This window comes from Dromaius novaehollandiae, chromosome 3, assembly GCF_036370855.1.
Source record: "Dromaius novaehollandiae isolate bDroNov1 chromosome 3, bDroNov1.hap1, whole genome shotgun sequence".
Taxonomy (NCBI): domain Eukaryota; kingdom Metazoa; phylum Chordata; class Aves; order Casuariiformes; family Dromaiidae; genus Dromaius; species Dromaius novaehollandiae.
Genome location: NC_088100.1, coordinates 129,020,416 through 129,046,528, shown reverse-complemented (window position 1 = coordinate 129,046,528; position 26,113 = coordinate 129,020,416). Strand labels below are relative to the sequence as shown.

The following is a 26,113-nucleotide window of genomic DNA, read 5'->3' as shown; positions in this document are numbered from 1 at the left end:
TGTTATCTAAAATTGCACCTGTTTTTTAAAGTTTTTTTTTTGTCCTCAGTTCCCAGATGTCCCCAAATCTCCACATTCCCAATGCTAATACTCTACCAGACACCGCAGCCCCATGCCATTTCTTCCAGTTGCAGCCTGTTTCCCCCTCCTTGTTCTCATTTCTTCCACTTTACTCTTTACTCCGCAAGTTCCAGTCTTTTGTTGAAGCTTTTCTCCACGATCACGCCCTGGAGACCGAACAGGAGAGTACGGCCACCCGCCTTGTCACTTCCCAAGGACAAAACTAGCAAGTCTACTTTTCCAGTGTCTTCTGATCGAGCCCACTGGGGCCAGCTGCTCTGTCTTGTCCTCTCCCCTCCTTTCTCAAGTTGCTTAGCTAGGAAGGTGGGTAAAGCTTTCCCCCCCCAGGGTTTCTCCTCACCAAGTACCACTCGGTCTGTTTTCCCCTTTCTCTGCTGCTCCTGGTACAAGAGGCCTGTTTCTAATCTCATGACTATGGGAAGCAAATAATTAACATTGGCACCCCACCAGTCCCATCCATTTCACTAACAGATTAATGTCTGATATGTTTACCCCAGATATATATACTCCACCTGATCTTATTCGTCACATTTAATTCTTGGGCTCTCTTCCTGTCCCTTTGTTTCTGCATCATGCTCTCATTTCTCTCCGATCCTTCCCGGTAGTTCCTCTTCAGATGTGGTGCTCAGCTGCCTCTCTTCCTCTTTTGTCCTTCTCTCTGCCCCACACCTCCGCTCACCGCACTACCCACCTTCCTCTCTCTCTTTGCAATCTGCGGAGACTTTCAACACAGCGTCTCATACTTGCATCTGCCTGACTTCCACTCTTTAACTTGGCCCAGGCTCTTATAGAAACCGCACAAAGATTTAGATGGCAGCAGGACTCCTAACATGGCTAGGAAAAGGATGAAGCAACACATGCACAGTAAGTCAGTCTGCGGATCTTCTGGAAAAGTGTGATATCTCATGAGGAGCAAAGCAGCGGGGCCAAGCTAACACTCTGACTTTAATTAGCCTGCCCAGGAGTCCGTGGTGACCATGTGGCCTTCCACCTCTTTCTTCTGCACAATTCCTCTCCCCGAGCCAATACATACCACACCTGTTCTTCAAGGTAAAGAAAGGAACAAAAAAAACAGGGGAAGAAGCCAAAAGAGTTGCTGTTGTCAAGTTATTTTAAATAAAAACTAGATTAAATTGCCAGCCCTCCAATCCATCCTTTGACTCCTGAAAACTGCAGTATAAGCAGTATTATTGTATAGTCAATCATTTCTGTACGTACTATTTTTCCTAGGGCACTTAACGTTCTCTTGCTGGAGTTGTCCATCTACTGCACCATCTAACGAATCCAGGCACAACACTGTGACAGCATTTTCTATACAGTCTGCCACACGAGTGTTAAAAAGCAGCAGCTGCTGAATAGTCTTTTACTCTGAAAGTTTTCAAACAGGTTGTTACTGAATGCACTACAGTGGAGTGCAACAGCTCCGTAAGTCGACATTAAATCTAGCATGAAGCACTGAAAGAAATATTTAAATCACATTTTATTTTTCCAAATTCAAAAATAACGATTAGCTTTATTTAACATGTTACACATCTCACAGATTTAAAATATCATGCTCTATTTAAATATCTGAGTGACAACACTATACAAATAAAATGTTACACAAAATATATTTAAGAAAATGTTTTGGTCTTTAATCTGAACAATAAATAGACAGGCACTTCTACATATACAAAGGAAGCAATCACTATTTAGATAACTCTTATAAGCAAGATGTGGAAATACAGAAAAAAATCTGAGTTTTGAGAACATGTTTAACTCTACATGAGACATCATGCAACTTCAAAGTTTGTTTCAAAACTCGAAACTTCTAGGATCTGCACAATTCTAGATTTGCTACCACTTTATAGGAGAGATCCAAACCATGCTCTCATAAGCAGTGTGCAATGTCAGTTATTTGCATCAAATCAAGCTACCTGATCACTTTTAGTGCCAAAACAGAAAACAAGGACTGACCAGAGTAGCTTTCACATAAGTAACATGAGTAACAAGTCAGCTTTTTCCTCACATAATCTTTGAAGAAAAAGCAGACAGAACTGTACCCACTGCCCAGCCCAAAACAAAATCTGTTCTTCCTTCCCCTTACATCTTCAGCTCTAATCTTTCATGGGGTGGTTGAAACTGTAGTATACTTTCTTCTTTCCCTGGTGCAAAAAAAGCATCATCCAATAAAAGGGTAAATCCTTTAAACACAGGCACACTTTGCACAAAAGATCACATGTAAAAGAGAAAATGTTCAGGGGTGCAAAAAGACCAAAACCCATAAATAAGAAAAAAAATATAAAGTCGCTTTTGAGCGTTTTGTACTTTAAGTAATACTACATTACCCCATTTTGTGAATTTTCAACTTACAGTGGTATTTCACTCACCCCCACGCAAACACTACTCAAGGAAAAATTATCTTCCACCAACACAATTAATGAAAGATGCACTGCAGCAGGGAGTTCCTGCTTCCAATATAGCTAACCAATCAGTGACCGCTAGTTACATCTTTGAATTTTTTTTTAATTTAGGCAAATATTGAAACATAATGACCACTAGAACAGTGGGGAAAAAAAAAAAAAATCAGGACCAAGTCTTCATGCCATCCCCTCAAATTTTAGTATTATTCTCACTTTCAAAAGTACTGGAAAAACTTTCCAGAGAAAACTTGAAAACTATTAAATGGAGCTTCAATGGTTCACCAAGTCAGACCCAAACTTGGAAAGTTATTTGGACTTAACAAACCTACATACACTACTTTAACAATTTAAGTGTGGATCTTGCAAGTGTGTCCAGATCTTTATCATTTCTTGAGGTTTTCTACTATGTACTAACATTAAGTTTGTGTAGGAACATATGTTATTTCTGTATTTCTCTTCAATATCAAATGTTTTGAAGCCTTTGTGTTTTTCCGGAGCAAGCCCAAGCTTCTGAAGGCACATTCCAGTATAAACATCATCAATAGGATAAAGGAGTACCTGGTCAGATGCATTATTCAGTCTTAATGCCAGATCACCAGAGTACAGAAACCCACCACCTCCGGCATACGGAGGATACGAACCTTCATAAACACTTTCTGGGATGTAGTACTTCAACTTTTTTTCTCTGTGAGGTCCAGCATCTTTGATCACATCACCTATAAATAAGTCTTTGGCTTTCTCCTTTGATAAACTCTTCAAGTAATCCAGGATCTGATGGGTATTGACAAAAACATCATCATCACCCTTAAAAATAAACTGGACATCTGCGCAGCTGCTGCTGACCCATTTAAGAAACAGCACCTCTTTCAGAGTTAAATTGAAGAAAGTGTCTCTGTAGTTCCAGAGGAGAATGTCTTGGTGGGTTTGACTCTCAAATCTTATCATGTCTGAAAGATCAGGAAAATTATCCTCTGGTGGGGTCTGTCCAAGTAAGAAGACCCTTTTGACCGTTATGTCCCCCGACTGTATTTCTTTGCCCCAGGATTCCCTAATTGCTTGCCTTCTATCAAAATGCGGTGTAAGTGACTTAATAGCCAGCAGCAGAAAAGGTTTATGTTTGCACTTGTTTGGCTGATCCATTAATAAGGAATAATTTCTACACCTCAAATACAGCAGAAAATCTTTAAATCTTTCTGGCAAGTTTGCAAAGTCACTGACCTCCGAAGTTACCCATGGGTCTGGGTCACAGGAACTGAGAACACTAGAGTTAGAAACTAAGTTCTCTTCCACAGTCATATTGGAAAGCAAGGTCAAAATAGGGTTGTAGAGCAGTTCAAGCTTCTGTTGCTGTTTATTCCAATAAGCTTTGTGAGGAGTATATTTTCTCCAGAATTTGCTGCGTGGTATAATAACACGTCCTTTTGCATTCTTCTCTTGGCTGCCACTTTTTGAAACTTCCACAATCACATAAATAAAAATGTTTACCATCATCAGAATTCCCAGCAGCTTTAATCTTCTGCGTCCAACACTCATTTCTCATACCTGGAAAGAAGAAAAAAAAAAAAAAAAAAAAAAAAAAAAAGAGGGAGATTTTTAGACTTCTTCCTGTCAAGTTATTGATTTCATAAAAATGTAAACTCCTTTTGGACAAAGATATGCAAAGTAATAGCATAAAAACGGAGGCTACCTACATCAGAAAAACTCAAAACCAATCTCTCTCACACTTGCACACTTACAGCTTAGTATGGGTAGGGGTTGCATCAGCAAACAAGAGAATAGTAAGCAGGTAAAATTTCCATTTGCTACTTTGGAATTTTAGGGAGCATTCCACATTGCATCCAGATAAGCAAGCAATTTTTGATCCTCATTTATGTCATTTGAAATATTTGACTGTATAAGAGTTAGAATCTGAGCACTCTGTGTGCCAAAGAGAGGTTAGAGAAACCTTTTTTTTGCGCTAGTAAGGTGAGCTTAGGAGTACAGAATGAATTGCTATACAATAAGGGTCACTTACTTCTAAATTAAGTTTCAAGCTTTAGACATGTGCTCTTATACCTTCCAACTACAAAACAGGCAGAGCTGAATTTTAGAGCATACAGTTTCTCTCTGTCCATTTCACTTTGCTGTTCCTTGGGAGAGAGGCTGACAAAACTAGCCAGCTGCAATGCTCTGGTATTCAGATCTCTGGAGACAGGGGAAAACATGAATTTTGAGTTTTTCTCCAACCAGAAAAGGAAATGAATGGTAGCAGAATGTGTAATTATTTCTAGAAAAGAAAAGCAACCAAATCAAAAGGGAGAAGTTTCCCAGATGTAAGACCAGAAAGAATAAGTGTGACTCATTACCGTAGCAAAGGCTACTCTGTGACCCATCCCCAGTTCCTACTGAGGCAGCAAACGGACCAAGCCCTCTTTCTTCCACAGCTGTCAGAACGAAAGGCTTACGGCACAAGGAGTAACATGAAAATAGTGTTCCTCTAAAGTAGTGCTCATAAAACTACTTACTAGACAAGAGGGCTAGAGAATGAGTGTACAAGCTACACAAAGTTTAACAAGCCATTCTAAATCTGGAAGTCAGACTAGCAAAAAAAAAAAAAAGTCAGAACAAGTAAGGAAATTAGTAACACTACAGTTAAGTCAGATATGGCTCTTACTGTCAAAGGAGCTTTCTTTTGCCAGAAGTGTAAGTGATCTTAGGGAGATCAGAAAAACCTAATGAAGTAAAGATTCATATGGGCTATTAAACAGAAAAGCCCAGCTGCAAATGCCAGCTCAGAGGTCCCTAAGCCACAGAGCGCCATCAGGCAGGAAGAGACACTTGAGAAGTATGCTGTGTGCCCTTATCGTCACGCTTATTTGAGGCCATCACAGAGGCAAGAGCCTGCGCTAGACAGACCTTTGGTCTGATCTAGTTCAGCTAGCCTTACCTTTACTCCTCAAGAAGTGGAATATAGAATTTGGTAAGAAAGCAGCATGGAAATAAACAGTAATCTTTTTTCTCGTTTGACCACTGGCTTCTCATTGAACCCAGAAGGGAGGTACTACTGAACAAAGAAAAAAGAAAAACAAGCAAAAAAAAAAATCGCATTCAGAAACGAAGAACTACACAGAGAAAAATCCCTACTCTGCTTTCATTTGGCCTCCTTTAGCATCTACACATTTAGCTTAGCACATGCTCAGACCACTCTATTTCAAGTCCCGCTCTCCACCAGCTACGAAACCTGCTGTTGTGAGTTTGAAGTAGTTTTCTTCCATACCTAGAAGACAAAACTCTGTTTGTTGCCAGTGTCATTGTTAAAGCTAAACAACTGAACTGTTAGAAAGCACTGGCTGGCTGCACAGACACACAGTTCCAAGAAACTTTATCTCCCTCTTTCAACTGCCATAACAGCTTCGGCTAAAAGCGTAGATAAAGCATTTCCTAAACTTAGACTTGACCAAAGTATGATGGAAAAAAACGGATATAGAGAAAGTAGGGAAACAAATTTATTTTCTCTGAACAAAGCTAGGTAATAGATCAAGATAACATTTCAAAGAAAGTCTGTTACTCATTATTTATTTGTATTCCCTTTGAAACTTCACTGTGCTATGTGAAAAGACAAAGTATTCAGCAGTTAAAAACACCTCACATTACATGCAACCTTAGTTTGGTCCTCATGTATTAATGCACACAGGCAGCCTTCGCCTACATCACACCTTTTTCTGCCCTTCCCTTCCCTCAGTAGACACACAAGTACTTGATGAGCAGCTACCCTGCATTTTGTACTGTGCTTGTAGTTCACCGGCACACCAATGTTTACTTACACTGTCCTCACATGTTTCTATAGCATTTCTCACCAGAACAACAAATCACCTGGTATTTAGTACTCCTGGGACCGTAGCCGGAGCCAGTCCCCCTATTAATAGCAAGCAAACAGGCCTGTCAGCGCGCTCAATCTGAGACGTCTTTCTAGAACTTGATTTTCTAGAATATGTAGCACTATGCAGCTCATCTGTTCACGGCCCCCAGCTACGAAGCTAGGAGTATTCGACACCTCCGTAAGTCATCTTTTGGATGCTTGGCTGAGACTGTTCTGAACCCAACGAGACACCATTTGCAACGGTTTTACTGCAATGACTTGACAAAGTCTTTCAACTCACTAAGCCTTCCAAGTCAGCGTTTAAATTCTGTAAGCACAAGATCTTCCTTAATCTTCTGTCATTCCTCATAGCCTTGCAAGCCCTGCAGCAGACGGGACAGGGATCCTACAGACAAAAAGCTCCGTTTACTGTCAGACTTGGTAGAACGTTTCATCAGCAAATGCCGGCCTGGCAAGATCACAGTGCCTCCCAGAACTAACACATGGTCAGTGCTACCAGTCCCACACACAATTACTTCAAATACCATTTTCAGTCTCCTTTTCTAAAAAGCTATCCACTATTGCTGATAAAATTAATATTTCTGAGAAAAAAAAAAAGGTAGCATTCAGTATCAATATAAATGACTCAGTTTTATAAGACCTGATCACCCCCATACCCTCCCACGACTTTGTCTGACATTTTTATGTTCTATAATTAAAAGCTATCTATATATATTTTTATCAATGTTACAAATATTTAATTAAAAATACCAAATGAAAATCAGTGGTTACCAAGTGAAAAAAGGGATAAAACTTAATTTGCAAAGAAAATGGTGACTTTCTCTAAACTAGGCAAAGACTTAAAACACTTATTCGTAGTATTAGATTGAGGTTCCCGAACTAGAAGCAATGTATTCAAGTGACGGACTAAAGCAACAGATTTCAGAAAAGCTGCTTCTATGAATAAAAACAGAATTGTTGATAAAAGGATGCCAGTAAGACAATTTCACATTAACGGAACTGAATTTAATCACAAAACACAGTAATAGAGTACTCACCACAGTGCTTTTTTTTTTTCCCCCTCAAGTGAACAGCCACAGCCTATGTCTCCAGACAACTCACTTCCCATCTGCTTTGCTGACACTGCAGCGACTGCCCAAAATGCCTGTGTGGTGGAAATTTTATGTTCTGGGCAGCTTGCCAAGGAGCAGCATTGTAGAGTACAAGACAGGGCCCATTTCCTACTTACAACTTAGTGGCAGCAATCTGGACACATCACAACAACCTTCTCCTGTTCCAGTAACAGCCTCTCCTAGCAGCACTCCCAGCTGCCTCTCCTTTGACTGTTGGGAGCAGCATATCGGTTAGGGAAGCCCAAAAGAAATTAAATGACTAATTCATACCTAATTACCACACACATTTTTACACAGTTTTGCTGAAGAACTGAGATGACCAGTACAGAACAATATGCTACTTGAAAAAACTCCAGCTCCTTTAGATGTTATATAAAGAAAAATCCTAGCATGCATAACTAGTTAGCATAAAAAAACAAGAGTAAACACTATACGTTTGCTAAGTGAATCCCAGTACACACAGAACCTCAGAGGAACAAAGGGAAAAAAAAAGATCTCTAAATGGAAACACAGAGGACAGATGAAATCTTGTTCAAATCTCTGCAAGAAAGGTGAAAAAAAGCTTTCTGAACAGAGGTTCAGAGATGATCTAACGCACATAACCCCCAAGTTCTCAACTTCTCAGCTACACTGATCTGAAAATATTCTTAGCAATCAGTTCAAATTTGTACAAGTGGTCACACTTCTGCTTACTCATGTAACGTATGAGTTTTGAGCCATGCAGTTATGAAACTGTTGTGTATTAATTTCATTGCATACAAAATCCATCATTTGTTAGAAGTCTTTAGCACACATCCATATGGCTAGAACAAAATGTTAACGTTAATCATACTCTGGATAAGCCAAGGGTCTGCTAAAAATACAAATTTGGAAATATTTATTCATATAAATACAGGTGGTTTTTTTGTCTTTTTCAGCTCTGCTCCACTCCCACACTTCACAGCAGGCAAGAACTAAGGTACTGGTAGAAGGAAACAGATTTATAGAGCCGCAAGGGAAGCTCTAGGGTGAGGAGATGGATAGAAAAGACAAGGCAGCAGAACACGGGAAGAAACAGAGCTTCATTGTGGAACCAGGCAGTAATCAATAAAACAAGAACCACCACAACAGAGGAAGAAAAGAACAAGTATTACAAAGAAACCACGAGCCACAAGAGAAGATCCCAAGCACCCAGAGAACCTTGATTTAAGTCCAAGTAACGTTAATGCCAAATAGCGAGGAAACAGTCTTCACCGGCTGTTTTTAAGTGGTATTCTTTTATGCTTTATCTCCAGAGTCAGTATGTTCCAAAAGCCTGTAAGGATTCTGTTTAGCAGCCTAGAAGAGCTGGGTAAAATAAGCATGCTCACGCCATACAGTTCCAGGAATTACGAAAGACAGACTATTTTCTGGGTGCAGGAATTTAGACAAATGGGGGACCGTAATTCCCCCCGACAAAAGGCATGATGGTTACCTCTGGAGGAGGGCAAGCTCAGAGGCAAAGCCAAGAGCAGTATCTCAGTGTACCAGCCCCTAGCTAACAGCACGTGGGATTCATCACTTTGAACTTCTCACGCTGGAGTTAGCGTCCCGCAGGAGAACTCCGATTAGCCCTGTTAGAGCCCTCCGGGTTTTCTGCACTGAGGTCAAGGTTACTGTGTGAAACACGGAGATCACAATAGTTTAACCTTTTCTGTTTTGAACTGATGCTATTAAGACACTGCTATACACAAAGGCAAGTTTAAACCTCCACCAAGTTTAAACTAAAGGGGACAAAAATGCAAGACGACAAGAGGCAGATCTTCCAAGAAGCAGCTTAAAAAAAAAAAAGTGTATTTGGAAGTTCAGAAAAAACAATCTCTCTGGAATTGAGAAAATGAAACACAGTGGATTCAGAGTGCACTAACTCACTATCTCTAGAAAGATACCTCAAAAAAATTTTTTTGAAAAGCAGCTACACTTCATATGAGAGGACTGCTAGGACACATCATCTTAAATGAGTAGCCAGGCTACCAGAAAATCCTTTTAAGTTAGGTTATAATCAAGCAAGGTGAGTTTGGTAAGGTAAGGTCAGTTTGTATTTGCTTGCAATCATGCAAGTGATCTCGGTTCAATTAAAAATGGATTTGAAAAATTAAGTCAAAATAGCCTCCCTGTTAATAAGATTTTACTTTCTCTGACTTATCTTTGGATGCTGTGTATTTCACAACCACTAACCAACTCCTACTGTTGCCTCTCTACACTCTTGCTTTCACCTGTGACTCAAAATACATGGGTTTGTCACACAAGAATTCAAGTTCATCTATAATTGAAAGGGTTGCAAGATCAAAAGTACTTCAAAAGTCAGAGTTTGCGCTAAATTCAATTTCAAGAAAAAAACAGGCTGGTTAACTGGTTTGAACAGTTCTCAGTTTGAATCCCTAGCTGTAACTTCTGAACACTCAATTTGCAGCACTCTTGTTGCCCTCCAAATATAGGAAACTTTGCAATTTCACAGAAATTCTGTCTTAACATGAATTCACGGTGAAAGTAAAAGATACCTGTATTTGTAGTCCAACGAGTGCAACCCCATATAATAAGTCCAGAGAGGAATTCTGAAGATCTGGAACTTGCTTCAACATCCAGATTTTGGCAGATGCTGGACACTGCCCAGAGCTATGGAGCCAGTTTTGCTTTCCTACAGTTTTACAGCAAGACACTCCTGTGTTTCAACCAGAGAAGCTACTGTAAATGGTGAAGACTTCCAAGGTAGGACAGGAAGGTGCTCTTTGGGAAACACCATCTTAACATAGAGAAGGACACCAATGAGCATGAAACCAAGCAGAAATTGATAAATTTTGACAGTTTATCTTAAACTTTGACAGTAAATCTTACCAATTTTTATCAGTGAAGCAAGGAATGGAAACACTCCTTCCTCAGAAGACAGATCAATTTTGGATCTAATCTATTCCACTGTGTTTATATTCAACAAAACACCTATTGAATGTTAAGAAATATCTGAGAATTAGCTGCTTGCATATTAGCCAAGAGCTATAATACGACAACTCCAGAAACACTTTTCAGAATGAGCAGAACTTACTTTCATTCCAAGTTTCTTATTAACAACTTCTATATAGACCATATATTCATACATCAAATATTGTTTTTTTGCTGAATATTGCTGATGTTTAACTTAAGCTCCCAAACAGTGGAGCCTCTCACTAAGACACCCAACTGTTGTCCATTGCAGCTTTTTCTGGAGCACTCCACACACGGTATCAGTCTCTGCACAGAGGACCGTACCCACCCCAAGCTCCTCCTTGCAGTGGACAAAGTTTATGTATAACAGGAAACCAAAGAACAGGCATTCAGATGGGAGCTGCAAAAGGGAATACAGCTGTTACATCATGTGTCTTAACACTGCTGGAAAAGCAAAAGGCTGCTTCTTGGCTCTTAAGGACTGAAGCCCATGATAAATAACGCAAGTGGACAGACTGCTCGGGACTATCTAAAAAAAATGTTAACACCTAAAATGCTATTATTATTATTGTAAGACGGCTTCATCAGTTCCCTCAAATAAGGGCTAAATATTATTAAAAACACCACAGAGTAAATAACTAAAACACAGCTTGAAGTGTGAAGAACTGTACGCAGTTTCAATAAAAGCACTTCTAACTTTGCATTGTTTCCCAGCACATTTACACATTTTCCTCAAAAAAAAAAAAAAAAAAGTATAGCATGGCATTTCTACAGTAATACTCCCCTCATCTCTTGCAATAAGGTATTAGGGTACTTCTTGGGCCATGAGCTGCATTTTGGAGCAAGTCTGATTACTGTTATTGGACCTAATCTCATTTTGTCTAATCCCTTTTTAACCCATTTATACTTTCAACTGTTATGAATTCCTCTGGCAATAAATTCCTCAATTTTTTGTACAGCAAGCACTTGAGAATGACTTCCTTTGGTATTACTACACCAAAGGAGAACTCTATAAAAGTATTATATAGCAGAAAGATTGCAATAATTATTCCCTATCTGCCTTTGCCATACAGTTATATCACAAACCTTTATCCTCCTTTGCCAAGGTGAAAAATGCTCATTTTAGCTTTCCTTTTGTGGAAGTCTTTTACACTTCTGACTATCCTTGTTATATTTTCCCCCACTTCTGCTACATCATTTTTGATATGGCAACCAAAAAGGCCTACTGTATTTGAAGGTAGGCTTACAATAGGAATTTATTTGGGATTTTTATAGAGCTACACATCAACGGAGCCTGGGGTAAGGCAAACGCCAGCTACTATTGCAAATTTCACTAAACATCATAAGGAGAGAGGATTATCTCAAAATAACACCTACAGAAGGATTTTGACAAAGAACTCTTCTACATACGCGTCTTAGCCTGCTCTCATTTAAAACATGCATATTTAAGTTGCTGTCCAAGATCCTGATGGGCATGGGGGGAGGTATCAGATGACTTCAGCTTTTGTGAATTAAATTTATTCTACTTCTGATTGAGTAGTTAGAAGTCATCATTATCCTGTGACCCATACAAAGCTGGATCATCTCAATTAAGTTTCCAGGCATTTACAGCCACAAAGATTACCACTAAAACTATCACTAATCAACATTCATTTTGGCAGTAAGATTAAGAAATTAATGGAACTTTAAGGCTTCGGAGCCTTAGTGTTAAACAGTTACTCACCAAATGAAAAGCCACCTGTGATACTTCACACTCCCAGACCATACCTTGCCATTTAAAAGAAACATACACTGCACAGAATCATAGAGTGTTTAATCGATTTTGTGCTATACTTAAAGAGTTACCTTGCATATCTTACTCTTGCCGCAACTTCTTTCTCAGATTCACTATGCCCCTCTCCTTTCTGAGATGCACATATGACACTGAGGAGTAAAGTCTTCGTAAAGAAATAAAACGCATCTGAAACTGGCAGTGTGAAGTAAGATTGTCAGGTGGTTGACAATCTTCCAATAATGCAAGCATTTTTGTGCCCATCACTTAGGCAGTTTCACCCCCTACCTTAGGGCTGCTGACTCCTTGCCTCTCACCATTTTCCACTCTCCTCTAACCCTCATCCATCCACTCATGCAGCTCAGGAGGTAGCCTTACAGAAGCAATGACAATAAACCTGGGCCTTCCCCAGGTCAAAAGTCTGAAACAGGCATAGAAGGACAGAAGCTTTAGTTTCAGATTCATCCTCTTACCAAGCTTTGGGGCTACCCCGGCATAGTGACAAGGCTCTCCGTTGTCCCCCCTTTCCTGATAGCACATTTGCAACCCTCTTCCTACAGAATAGTTTCCAGATATGTTTCTCTTCAGGATTTGAACTAATGCCTCTTAGCATCACTGCTTGGCCATCGGGAAGTTCTAGACTGTCCCCCCCTCCAAACTACGATGAAAACATATTGCCTGTAGCAGCAGTCCTAAAGCTACCTATGCACTTAATCAATTGCTTCATTCATTCTCAATTCATTTGGAAGGGTAAGTTTGCAGTCACGAGCATAAGAGCTTTGACCCAGCTTCTAAACTAAAGTGCTGTTAAAAAAAACCAAAAACACACAACCTGAACTGCAACTTTCCCACACAAGAAAGATCTTGCTCCATGTGACACTTAAAGAGTTTGTGTAGGATACCGGATTAAAAAAACAACTTTTTTCTTTAAGGATTGATAATACTTAAAGAAGACAAAATGATCTAATGAACATCTACTATTCAGCCCAGGGGTTATTTAACTGGTTAAAAAAAAAAAAAACACTTTAAAATGCTGTAATGTAATACTTAAAAGGCCCACGGTTTCATTCGTCAAAATTAGGCCTGCAGACTTCTTGCAATAACCTTAACTTTTGCTGTCAGACAACGAGAAGTTATGGCCCACATGACAGAAGGAATACCTTTCTAAACTTTGACCTACTTTTCAGGCACTAAAGCAAAACTAAGTCAGCCCCTGTCTGAACAGCTCCCTTCTCACTCATTCCTACAGCTGCTAACGTATTATAAATGTGACTTTTCACAAAGCCTGTTTTGATCATGCATTCCCTTTGGTGGATTGGACACAGCAATTAAGTAATAGCCTCAAACAGCACATAAGGTGGAAATTAACACCACTGCTGTATTTACTACTTCTTAAAATGTTTTTATAAAACATTTTTCAGGAAGGTTATTACATGATGTATAGATCTGAAGAATGCAAGAGGATGCAACTTCTAAAGCATGCTTGATAAAACCTCAAATGCAAGTATGACATAAAATGGATGGCATTTTCTTTAAATACAAATCTAGAATTGTATCTCACAACCCAGTTTTGTGAAGCACAGAGGGCTTAGAGAAAACAAGTTACTCTTAACTACAGAACAGGTGAATATTCTTCTCCATACACACTGAAAATAACCATCATCTGGCAATGTGCAAACACATACAAAATGGCCTCATTACGCTACGTATAAAGTGCCAATTGTTTCCTTTTGTATTAAGAATCACTACTGGGCTTAATCAGTATCTAAAATGCATTTGGCTCTCCCTAGTTTCAGGTTATTGTAGTCCCTTATCTACAGCACAGGCTCAAAATACTCTAGGCAGGTGCTTGCAGAAAACATATATATATTTTATATACACACATACACAATTACTAAAGAAGGAAGGCACAAAGACGATAAAATCATCGCGTGCCCCATATTAGTTACAATTCTGAAGAGAAAGAACAAAGCAAGACTCCACTTGCAGCCTCTCAAACCTTCTCCAAGTCATAGCCACAACTGCACGCAGAAAACGCGTTCCAACGAGGCTCTTCTGCAGCATAAACCAGATCTGACCGTGCTCCATTCACCAGGTCTCACCAAGACTCCAAACCATATCCACCACGATTAAATCTTCATTAGATGCGAGCACCACCTTAAAAGCTTGTCAGCAGACAACCACGTTAGCATTTGAAGCTGACTCCTCTAGCTGCAATGCAGACGGTCAGACCCTGCAGTTATCTCAAGGGATCTGTGAGCAATACAAATATTTAAATTTCTCAGCCTACTACTTCCTAATGTCAGCAGGTTTATTCTCTGCAGAGTCTTGCTTCTCAGAGCAATCAGATAACGCACAGTGTTCAAAGGCATTGCTCGAAGCAGTAACTTTAAGACAAAACTTGAAAAGTCAGCTTGTCAGAAACTGCTACAAAATGGTGGGGAAATCCCGGCTACATTAAAGTTTGTAAATGTATAACGAGACTCCAAGACACCCTACGCCTTCATAACACCAGCAAAAGGAAGAATGCTAGGTCTCCTACTTGTATGCTGGCCTGAGACTACTGATGCCAGCTTCTGACTGCTGGAGTAAGACTGATTATTTCATCCACTGACTGCTAAAACATAAGGCATTTTCTGAGTATCAGAAGCCCAAAATTTAATGGAGTGCGTTTTATTACTATTACCTCCGTCACTATTTTGACTAGTTCCATCTGCTTCTCTCACTCTAGTTCCCAAAGCAGGAAAGAGAAGTTAACAGAAAGTCAGCTTTTCAGACACACATTTGAAATAGCAGCTATGAAATGGATGTTTTGTTAACTTCATATTACTGCTTACAGTAGCAGTTTCAGCAACATCCACAAAGTTTACATCAAGATACTTCACAAAATAATTCACAACTACAACAAAAACATTTTAAACTTCATTAAAAACAATTTCTGCAAGATTCCCTCCAAGATGATACTTACTGATGGAAGAGACATTACAAAACTTGTATTGCCTCACACTCAACACTTCCAATTCTGAATCAAACCACTTAAGTCACAAAACCTTCAACTGTGAATTAATCTAGTTTTCCTGCTTCTTTGAAATTAAAGCAAGCATTAACAAACAAACAAAAAAACCTCAGATAACCCCAACTCTGCCTATATTTGAGCCTCTCAAAGGGTCCACATTTAATTAGGATATTTAAGTACCTTACACCTAGTGAATTTGATGCAAGTTAGGCCTAATTATTTTTCTTACATGTTAAAATCAAATCCTTGGATCTGCTGAGGGAATAATCTGTTCATATTTGAATTGGTTTGAATGTTCCTAAAGAAGTTCAAGGTATATGCATGAGAAACCTTGTGGTTATGCTAAAACATTTCCTGTAAACTCAGTCCCAGCTTTAACCTATATGCCATTTTTTATATTGGTATAAATTACTTTTCTCAGTGCATATTTTTATACAGGGGTAAAAAAGCAGCAGAACTCCACACGTACACCACACTTGCTTATGGCAATTTAAACCACTGGAGCATCCCCATAAATCGATAAGTTGTACTCATATTACAATTGTAATCTACTATATTCACATCCATGCTATAAATCTGTGAAGGTATAGTACCACTAACTGCACATCCAAAACAACACAACACATCCAAATTCCCTTTTCTAAGAATAAAAATGGTTTTCTTTAGAATTGAAATTTTATACCGGTAACCTAGGAAAAGGTCTCAACTTGCTATAAAACCTAATACTGAAGTTATACTAACATAAGCCTTCTAATACTGAGGTTTTAAAGTGACCTGTTTTTCCTGATCCAATGTATAAAAGTCACCTGTCATTCTAAGGCCAGTTCAGACTTTACAGTATATGACATTGTGACATGCTTGCTAAGATTATCTCAAAGCTGTCAGCTTCTGATATACGAACTCCTGCTTTCAAGTACCTTTGAGAAGGCTTCAGTTTAAACAAATAGTAAGTTTAAGAATCAAGAGAAGAGATTTAACCAAATGAAAGAGCGAAACATTTCTTCCGAGAAAGGCAGTTGCCATACATAACATCAGCTACAGGGCGGGTACAGTACAGGCATTTCAAACCAATTTCAGTCATGGCTGACACATTCTTGTAATTTATTCCTTCCCCTGCAAACTGCAGAGTCCCATCCCTCCCTTGTACCAATCTGACTGTGCCAAATCAATTTGGGGAGCTAAAGAGGCAGAAAAAGAATCCTAGCAATAAAGCAGCAACTAGTTTCCAGCCTGCTCAGGTCAGCAGATTTGCTTGCCACAGTGCTGCACAAACACCAGTACCAGTGCAAGAGAAGACGACTCACATGGCAAGACCACAGCAGACCCCATTTTGAGTCAGCTTAAGCTTTCATTTTTACTGATTTTGTTTCCACCTTCGATCCACCCAAAGAGGTCTCAGGCGTAGGGTCACACAAGCACCAGTCCACCAGCAGCAGTTTGCCTTTAGGCTACCTTAACCATAACCACACACACCCTGAGCTACAAGTGCCTCTGACACTTTTTGTGATGAAATCAGTTGGTTAGCTACTGAACCGGCATGGCCCACCTATTTCTACTACTCCTAGTATGCTCCTGTAACTACTAGAAAGCTACAGAAATGGATAACGAACTACCTGCTTCCCAGCAGCTTAGCATGAGGATCAACGCTAGTTGTGGTAACACAGAATGAAGAAGGGGTAGTGCATTGGAGGCTTTATCTCAAAAACAGCAATTAATATTGGCCTAACCATATTCAAACAACCTTTACACCGGCACAGGCAGCATTCACCGTTTACAGTCAGGTAACAGACCTGTCCTTTAAGCACTGCACGTTTCAAGTCATGAAAGTGTTCCTCCTACTTTGTTTTCTTGGGCATGACTTTCTGCATTTGCAGCCTGTGGCCAGGTGGTAGGATAAACAGCTGCAATGATAACCTCAGCCATTTCATGTAATGTTTTCCTGTCTATGCAGGAACTACAGCTGTTACTCAATCAAAAGTCGATTCCGATTCAAACCAAGTTACGATTGCAACTTTTCAGGTCAGTATTTTTGGACTTCCTTCTCCATTTACAGTACTGAATTTAAAATGCATCTAAGGAAGCAACACCTACTTTTAAAAATGCAAACAGACAAAAAGAACTTTCACCTTTAACTGGTTTTGGTTTCAAGCATGGCTAACAATACAGAAAACCGGTTTTGTCATCTTGAATAATTCATTTACAGTTGAGAAAAATCAGCAGGCTTCTGAAGTAGGGAAGTTCATTTTCCTCATTCGGTCTAGTAAAACATGAGACACCCTATGAAGTTTAAGGAAAATGGAACAATTTTTCCAACAGTTTTAGGCAGCTAAAGATGCATATAAGTACCTGGAGGATTTTGCAAAAGAGCTGTAAGCAGGTTAGGCAGCTAACTCCCATTATGTTAATGGCAGATAAGCACCTAACCTGATTAGATACTTCTAAATCCCAACAGGAACTTCCTTTGGTATCAGGTACCTGTATATCAATGCCAAGTATCCACTAAATCTCAGAGTGGAGTAATCAATTTTAAGCTGTTCTACATGTCTTTTAATTTAATTCTTATTTCTATTCAAATGCAAACTGACAGTTTGCAATAAGAAGTTCTCCACCTCCAAGACAGTTCTTTGATTGCATTGCCATTTTCTAACATTCAAATATATGATTAAAAAAATATCATTCTTCAAAAAAGAAGAAAAGGCACCAAATTCAGGGCATAGTCCTGACATACAGTGACAATGTTCTTTAGACTGGACTGAGAAATCCCACCCTCTCCCAGCCCGTGAATCCCGTATTTGCACAGCTCTCTATATTACGCTACGCAGAAGACAAGCAAACAAAAAGGTTATTTCTCAACCCAATCAGCTCTCTAATTCAGTTCACAAGGCAGCTGCACAAACAGCTATGCCGGCACACAGACTGGGGGAAGGGGGGGCAGGCAGGACGCACAGGAGCACTGCTTTAGCCACCGTGCCTCAAAAACCCATCAGCGAGCTCAGAGGCCCAGCGGGTCTCGCAGCTCCTTTCCAGGCGAAGGGAAAGGGCAAAGCACGTTCGCCCTTCCCAGCTCCCAGCCTCCAGGGCAGGTCAGATCCTGCCACCAGGTCAGCGAGTTAAGCCAGCCCAAGGAAGGGGGCCATCAGCCCAAAAGCTGGTGCAGACCCAACGGCAGGCGTCTGCGGCAGGAAGCCGAGCAGACACCCCCCCCCACATGCACCTTGGTGGGGCTCGCATGTTTTTAATACCACACTCCTAATGTAAATTTTGCACAAATTACACATCCCCTCTGGTGGCTTGTAAACCATTGAGAACTAATCTTTCATAGAAAAAGAGTAAAATTAGTCATCTACCCAAAATCAAGACTTTCCACTTGCTTGATTTAAATAACTGACTTCAGTGACTTAGTCAATGCACGCTCCAAGTAATGCCTCTGTGAACTTAACACAAGAAATCACTGAATTTCAGTGGGTTTTTTTTAATAAAGATGTACAAAACTATTTCAAAGAATAATGTTTTTCAGCTTACTATTATATTTTTATAAAACAACAAAGCCTTCTTAATCAACTGCTGATGAAATTGTTTCATCAATTCTCCCTTTAAAAAAAATCTCAGCACCACACCCATCAGGCGCTGGGATTCTTTCCCTTATTTAAGTGCTAATTGCTTCTCATGAGACACCAATTCAATCACGCTTTTGCACAGTTCATCACAAAACGTTTTAATGATCCAGTGTTTTCACTGCATTATACATGACCTGGAGACTTGTGCAGGTTCACATACTCACCTTTTGAATCCTAAAAGGCCCATCCTTCCCTCTATAAAAATCAGTGGAAAAAGATCGGAGAGCAATGAAGGCTCAAGCCTGAGATTCCTGCCAGTTCCTCCCATGCAGAAAGCATGGGTGCGTTGCCACCTGAACACATCTGAAGATATTTATTCTCCAACTTTCAGTTAGTGACTTGCTCATTTTGTACTAAAAATGATGGGTGGAGCCTGTATTTCGTTATTTTATCTTCATCTTTTCATGGGGTTTTTTGTTTGCGTTTAAGCAAAGAAGGATTGCACAATGCAACTGTTAAGTAGTAGCAGACAGATAAAAACATCTAAATATATACCAATGAGGTCAGAACATGGCATAACAGGCAGATTAAATTAGTAATTTTGTTAGCTGCACTCACAGACACAAATTCTTCTCTAAATTTGTATCAAGCATTTGTCTGAATATAGCCTAGAATGCATTTTACACAGCAGAAACATCAAATACTTATCCAGTGATTTCTTATGCACAAAATCGCAATGATCACATCTTCTTCCTAAACCAGTTGCGAACACTTTGGTTAAAAATGGTATTTTACAAGCAATCATTAGGGATTAAAATTCAGTATATCAGAAAAGATTATCAAAGTTTAATTTTGAAAAGCAAATGGTTAGACACTTGCTTCAAAATAAGTTACGTACTTTTACTGCTACGATACACTGAAAGATAATGCACATACATATAGCAAAAATACCCCAAACCTACCATCGATAAGGGATACAAAGATGGCTTTAAGCTTCTGGAAGGCTATCAATTCTAGCGATCTTCCAGAAACATCAACATGAAAAACAGAGACATTAAAAGGCTCAGTATTTTAATAAAATACATCTTCCTTTATATGTCGTGCCTACTACAAAAATACACTGATCAAACTAAATAAAACGGATTGTTAAAACCTTGTTGCCACAATGGTTTAAGAGTGTAAGACAGACAACAGCTTGGGGGGCCGGGGAGGGGGCAGTTCTTGGTGACTCTGAGAATCCTACAGTTTTCAAGAAGCTTTAAGCGTACTGACAAGCCTACAAGAAACCAAGAAGGCTCTACTATTTAGTGCTTAAATGCTTTGATTGTAAAAGGTAAGTCCAGAGAGGATAATAGGAAGTATAATAATGGAATTCATACAACATAAGACATAGTTGAATCCAGATCTAGTATAAATCTGGAACACTGACAGAACTGCTCACTTCCTATTAAAACCCCAAGTTTAACAGCATGCAGAACAACATCCACAAAGTAACTTATGTCAAGCTGCACAAGCTGTCTGAGGATTTTACAAAATAATGACCTTATTTGTCAAAAATGAAGTCATCTACTGAAAAAGAACATGTTACTAGAAAGGCTGGCTGGCCGTCTTAGTTGATACTGTTCAGTCTTTTCTTCTTCTTTACCTAACCTGAAGAAACGACACAGCATGGCTATATAGATTTCACTCAAGTATACATGTTAGTGGCAAACTGTCACTGCTACTTGACTGTTGTGATAATGACAATATTGGCTGTGGTATGAGACATATGACTACATTGTGTGTTTCAACACCAGAAGCACTGATGCAGACTGTCTTTTATCACCACCATTTGTTCTCCGTCAAATGGTTTTAGCACAGACAACAGTAAAAAAAAAATCGCTATCGGAACTAGTTCCGCTACAAAAATAGCTGCACCAGGTGGCAGTAAAAGGATGAACTACTAGGAAGGGTCTAGGCATTGCCAAGGCGCAATGAGGAATCCTCTAAGTCATACTCCTCTCAAAGACTCCCTTCTTCCGAGACTTTGATGGGGAAGCAGGAAGGACAACGAAGACCCAAGTCCTGCAGTTTCCCACGTTCAGCCTTAACTCTTTAATGCAGAAAATTATTTTATAGTCTATGCTGACAAATATACGGACTTTACCCACTTTTCAACCTTCATCAAAAGCCTTCTGAACAAGCACTATTTTTTTTTTTTTACTGATTTACACTGATTTCCTCAGCAACACCTTCATTATTGAAAAGCATTTAAGAATTCAGAAAGAACTGGCAAGTAATAATAATTATTTTTCTCACCACCACCGATGTTCTGTTCATTAGGAATAATTTTCTTGGAAGATTAGCAAGCTGTATCTATTACTAGGTAAGGCATCGGGGGTTGGGGGGGGGGAATAAATAGCTCTCCTAGTGATCTAATGCATGACCTTCAACAAGTCCCTTCAGCAGTGTTACCTGCTGCTGTACCTCGTTTCTATTTATAGTGCATGTCAAAAACAAAAATCCAAGCAAAACCAGTTTGCAGATGACAAAATTACTTAAAACAAGTTCCAATTGTTAATTGCTTGATGCAGTGTTTATAGCTTCCTCATAACAAACTGTGTAACAGTATTGCAACACTTCTTCTATAGAAGGGGTACAGATATAAGTCACACATTTAAAGAAAGCAACAAAAACAGGGTTTCCTTTAAGCCAAAGGACTTTTATCCCAACCCATAATGTTATATTTTTTTAAGTTCCAGACAAGTGATCTTTATTTTAGTTCGCCTCCACTACAATAGTGTTGCGTAGAATGCATCTTCTCTTTTCAAATTGCTCCTGGCCCCAGAACAACTATTAGAAAAATATATCTGCTGAACTGGAAAAGTTCCTTAGCTGTTTTGTTTACTCCGGGCATTTGATAGTAACCCAGACCCGATTCCTCCAGTGGTTTCAACAGGCTTTAGACTGCGTCATTAAGGTGTCAAGGTAGGTTTCCTCACTAGTTAATTCGACAGTCAGTCATAGGAACAGGGCAGGAACGGTAAGGCTCACTGAACTGGGTGTTATCTCCCCTCCTCCCCACACACACACTCTGACTGCATGAAAATCTGACGCACAATCAGAACTGCAAGATGACACAAGTGGAAAAAACACGAAGTTGTTTTAATCAATTTTTAAAGGAGAACTAAAAGTCGAGGCTGTCCCTATTTAAGGCAGGGGAGGAATAATTAACCAAAAATGTCCTCAAAGGAGGCCTCTAATAATCATGCTTCCTCAACAACTTGCAGGTTATAAATTTAGAATGTATTTTATGAATATGGCTTTACACACCCAGAATAAATCCTTCTGTGCCCAAACCCGCTTCTTCGTCTCCGGATTAAAAAAAAAAAGAAAACAGAAAAAAAATCTGAAGCAAGTAAACTCTTAATCTGCACAGTTAAACTAAACATCAACGCTTAATAATCAACTCCAACAGCACTAAGTTTTTTTGGGAGGTTAGACTAAAGGGTTACTCAAGTAACTTTCACCATAAATTTTTGCAGGATGACTAATGAATTGTGAGCTACAGCTTGGCCACAATCAAAGCGAGTAACCTGAAGTCCCCTACTGACAGGGTACAGTATGTCTCAGGAAGTTGTGGAGGGCTAAAAAAGCATCGTTTCAGAAAGCAAGAGAATACTGAGGGTAGTTTTCCTTAAAGAAAAAGAGCGTTTTCGATATCCGGCCGGGCTTAGCCAAGCCGGCGCTCGGGAGCCCCGAAAGCCCCCACGCTTCCCCAGCGCGGCGGCGCAACGGCAGCGCCCAGCGCTGATGAGATGCCCCGTAATTAAGGCACTGCGTTGCGGCTCGCAGCCGCCTGAGGAGCGGACCCCGAGGGGGCCCTGCCCCGGCCCCGGCCCTCGCCCTCTCCCCCAGCCGCGGCGCGACTGCAGCACCAGCGCCCGGCACTGCCGCAGCCGCCCGCCTCCGCGGGAGCAGCGCGCGCTTCCCGCGCCTCCTCCTCCTCCTCCTCCTCCCGCCGCGTCGAAAAACAGCAATAAAAAGCAGCGAGGAAAGGCGACGGCAAACCTACGGTTCGGGAAGTCTCCTCCATGCCAGCGGGGCTCGCGGCTGCCCGTCCTCCCCCGGCTCGTAGCAACATGTGCGGCTCGTGTGCGCCAGGGCACTCGGCGCCCGCAGGCTTTAACCCCACCCTTCGCCGCCTCCCCCACCGCGCACCGAAAAAAAGAAAGGAAAAAAAAAAACCTTTAAAAAGAAAAAAAAGGGAAGTATACAGCGCTCCACCTGTCCGCCCCCACGGCCAGCTCGCACTGCCCGCACACGGCCCGGCGGGCAGCTGGAGGAAGGGACCTCCCGCGGGGGAACAAGGGGAGGCTCCGGAAAAGCGATGCGGTTTTGGGGGGGGGGGGGGGTTTCCCCCCCCTCGCCTCGGCGCCCCGGGCGGCGGCAGGCGACGCCGACCCCCCCCCCCCACGCCCTCACCTTGCCAGTCGCCGCCGGGCTCGTCGCTGCCGCCGCCAAAGCCAAATCCACCATGTCCGGCCGCCGAGCGCCTGTCCGCGGTGGTGGTGGTGGTGGTGGCGGGGAGGGGGGGATCCCCCGCCCCGGCCGGCTCACAACGGCCCCAACGGCCGGCGGGGCTCCATCCCGCTGCGCGGGCGGCGGCTCCGCACCTGAGGGCGATGCCGAGGGCTGGGCTCGCCCCGTCCCGCCGGCCCGGCCCTCCCCACCCGCCCGCCTCTGCTCAGGGCGAGCCCCGCCGCGCCCGGGGAGGGGGCGCGAGGCGGCAGCGGCGGCGCCGTCGGACGCGGCGGAAAAGCGCCTCACTTGTTGCCCGGTGGCCCGGCCGCGCGCGCCGCCGCCAGCGCGTGCGCGCGCCCCCCGCCCTCTTCGCCCCCCCCCCCCCCACGGCCAGGCGCCGCCGCGGCAACGAGCGCGCGAACCCCCGACGCCTCCGACCACGCGCCGCGCGGCGGCGGGGCGGGGGAAGGGCGGCCGGCGGCCAACAGCGGCGCGCCTGCCCGCCGAAGCCCCGCCCCTTGCCGCCCGGCGGCGCCGCCGATTGGGCGGGGCGCGCGGGGCGCGTGGAAGCGGGCGGGGGAGGGAGAGCCCCCCCCCGCCACCCACCACCTCCAACCGCCGTCTCCATCGTCTCCTTGGTTGCCGGGCCGCCGTGGCCCACGAACAGCGGGCGGGCGGGCGGAAGGAAAGGGTTGGGGCTTCACCGCCGCCTCGCCGGCCCCTTTGCCGAGCACGGCACGGCCCCCGCCACCTCCCCGAGGCCTCGCGGCCCGCGGGCACCTGCCCTGCAGCGCCGCCGCCCCCCGCCCAGCCTCCCCGGCCCCGCCGTCTCGGCGCCTCCGTCCCGGGCCCGCCCGCAGCCCCGCGTCCCAGCCGCCATGATCCCTCTCGACGCCTCACTCTTTTTCTGTGGAAAAAAACCACGCGGGCAGAGGAAAACGGTGCCCCTGCCGGGTGGCGGAGGTCACCCAGCGCTCACTGCACACCAAATCATCAGGCCCCTGCAAAATGTTGCTCCACACCACATTTTCCAATACGTTTCCCCTTTTTAAACAAGAAGGTAATTGCAGCCGCCTTTATTTTAAGCACTAGGTCCTTGAAGCTGTTGCTATTGATTTCGATGGGAAGCACAGGGCTGTTTTAACTTATCGGCACCTCCCTTGGTTGGGGAATTTCTGAGAGTTTCTGATTTGGGAAATTTGCCCTGCAGAGCTGATACGAACCCTACGTGACTCACACATTAGTAACATGTTGGTGTTTTATTTGCTTCGGGTTTTTTTTTTTTCCTTGCTGTGTTGATGAGACTACAAATCCTGGCCAAGCAGCCCTGTTAAAACAAACCGGAGGAACCTCCGAGACCGAGGATGCTTACTGAAATACGATATAAAAACCCGTGCTGTTACAACGGGGAGGGCAGCCCTCGGCCTCGTCGGGGCACCATCGGTAGCGACCTGCGCGTACACGTGCCGGTCTCGTGCGTCGCGAACGTAACGTCTTTTTTGTCTGAAACAGGGAGAAAACAAACTCCTGGCGTTTCTTCCTATTTTTAGCACCAGCCTTCTCAATCCGATTTAAGCGAGGGCCCAACTGAAGCACTTACCTCGGTGTCACCAGGCGCAATCATTTAAAAATCGCTCTCGCTGCGAAGCAAGAAGTACGCGCGTCCCCATGGTGCACAGCAATTACGCCCAGGCACTTCCATTTCACAGCGCTGCTTTTTCTCTTTCTCAGGACTCGCCAGCTGATGTGCGCGGCCGCAGGGGTGACTGGGTCGGCAAAGCACGCGAGTATCCCACATTCTGCGTCCCGCGGAGCCGGGTGCCCACGGAAAGCTTGCAGTGAGTTTTCGGGGAGCGGTCTCTTAGGCTGCCCCAAAATGTCGTTCCGGAGGCTGGAAGGAACGTCCCGACCCACCGTGCACGTCAGTGGGACGGGGCACGTTCAAACCGGCCGCCCGCGCCGGCTCCCAGCCTCGCTTCACGGCACCTCGGCAGGCCCATCTCAGCCGCGCTCGGCTTTAATCCTCCTTTTTCCCTTTTCAGCAGGCCCAGCCCCACGCAACGCAGGAGAAAGCACTGCCGTGGAGAAAGGACGCGAACCCACCTCGTGCCCCACCATGCAACGTCATGACCTGACACAACCGTATACGTTAATTAACAAGAACCGGTTCCTGACAACACCCAGACGCGTTGTTCCCGGCTGTTCACTGTTGTTGTTGATGTCGCCTTGAATAAACTCTAAGTACCTGTACGGGGCTCGCTGAGAAAGAGCTTTTTATATCCAGCTGTTGTGACAACTATTGGGGTGGCAGAGTAATGAGTCAGCTCACAAAAATGCACCTTTTTTAAGCACCAACAATATTAAAAGAAATCATAGTTTTTGAGGGAAATCTCAGGATTTTCTAAAGTTTGGGGTGGGCAACAGAGTAAATGCTAATTACAGCTGCCAGTGTGAATCTGGTATGGTCGCTGCCCCCCCCCCCCCCGACGTGTGCGGTAGCACATTGCATCACACCCAGAGTCCACATCCTTCCTCTCCTGGGTACCTGGTTATGCATGGATGAAACTAAGAAAGCCCTGAAAAAAATGATGTTAAAAGTGTCCTTCAGTTTCCTTCATTAGGAAGGAAACAGGATTTTCATTTTCTAGGTCTGCAAAGTTGTGCTTTCTTATGGGTACAGTAGTAATTGTTGCCTTTTTTTTCCTGAGAGAGCAAGCAAATGCTTTTGACTGCGGCTGTCATCAGTGGCAAGTATGCACCAATCCTTTTATTTAGTTTGAATGTGCAATAGCTTTTCTGCCTATATATTCAAAAATATCGCCTTCACTCACCAGCATAATGCAAATTATCAGATCCAGTGTGCAGCCCTTGCAAG

The 26,113-nt window shown here is 42.7% G+C and overlaps 1 protein-coding gene and 1 long non-coding RNA gene across 4 annotated transcripts; one reads left to right on the top strand and one right to left on the bottom strand.

The window, feature by feature from the left end:
* Nucleotides 1-1,543: 1,543 nt before the first annotated feature.
* Nucleotides 1,544-23,707, bottom strand: B3GNT2 (UDP-GlcNAc:betaGal beta-1,3-N-acetylglucosaminyltransferase 2). 3 transcript variants are annotated; one of them, XM_026110531.2, is made up of 2 exons: nt 23,200-23,707; nt 1,544-4,025 (listed from the first exon to the last, which is right to left on the bottom strand). In XM_026110531.2, exon 2 carries the CDS (start codon nt 4,014-4,016, stop codon nt 2,823-2,825), a length of 1,194 nt encoding a protein of 397 aa, XP_025966316.1. In that variant the 5' UTR covers nt 4,017-4,025; nt 23,200-23,707; the 3' UTR covers nt 1,544-2,822. The 3 variants fall into 3 exon arrangements, with proteins under 3 accessions (XP_025966316.1, XP_025966317.1, XP_025966319.1); XM_026110532.2 differs by lacking the exon at nt 23,200-23,707 and adding an exon at nt 22,790-22,935; XM_026110534.2 differs by lacking the exon at nt 23,200-23,707 and adding an exon at nt 9,974-10,198.
* A 265-nt stretch (nt 23,708-23,972) lies between these two features.
* LOC112989395 (uncharacterized) lies at nt 23,973-25,493 on the top strand. Its single transcript, XR_003260810.2, has 2 exons — nt 23,973-25,076; nt 25,281-25,493. It is a non-coding gene; the product is annotated as an uncharacterized LOC112989395 (long non-coding RNA).
* Nucleotides 25,494-26,113: the final 620 nt, after the last annotated feature.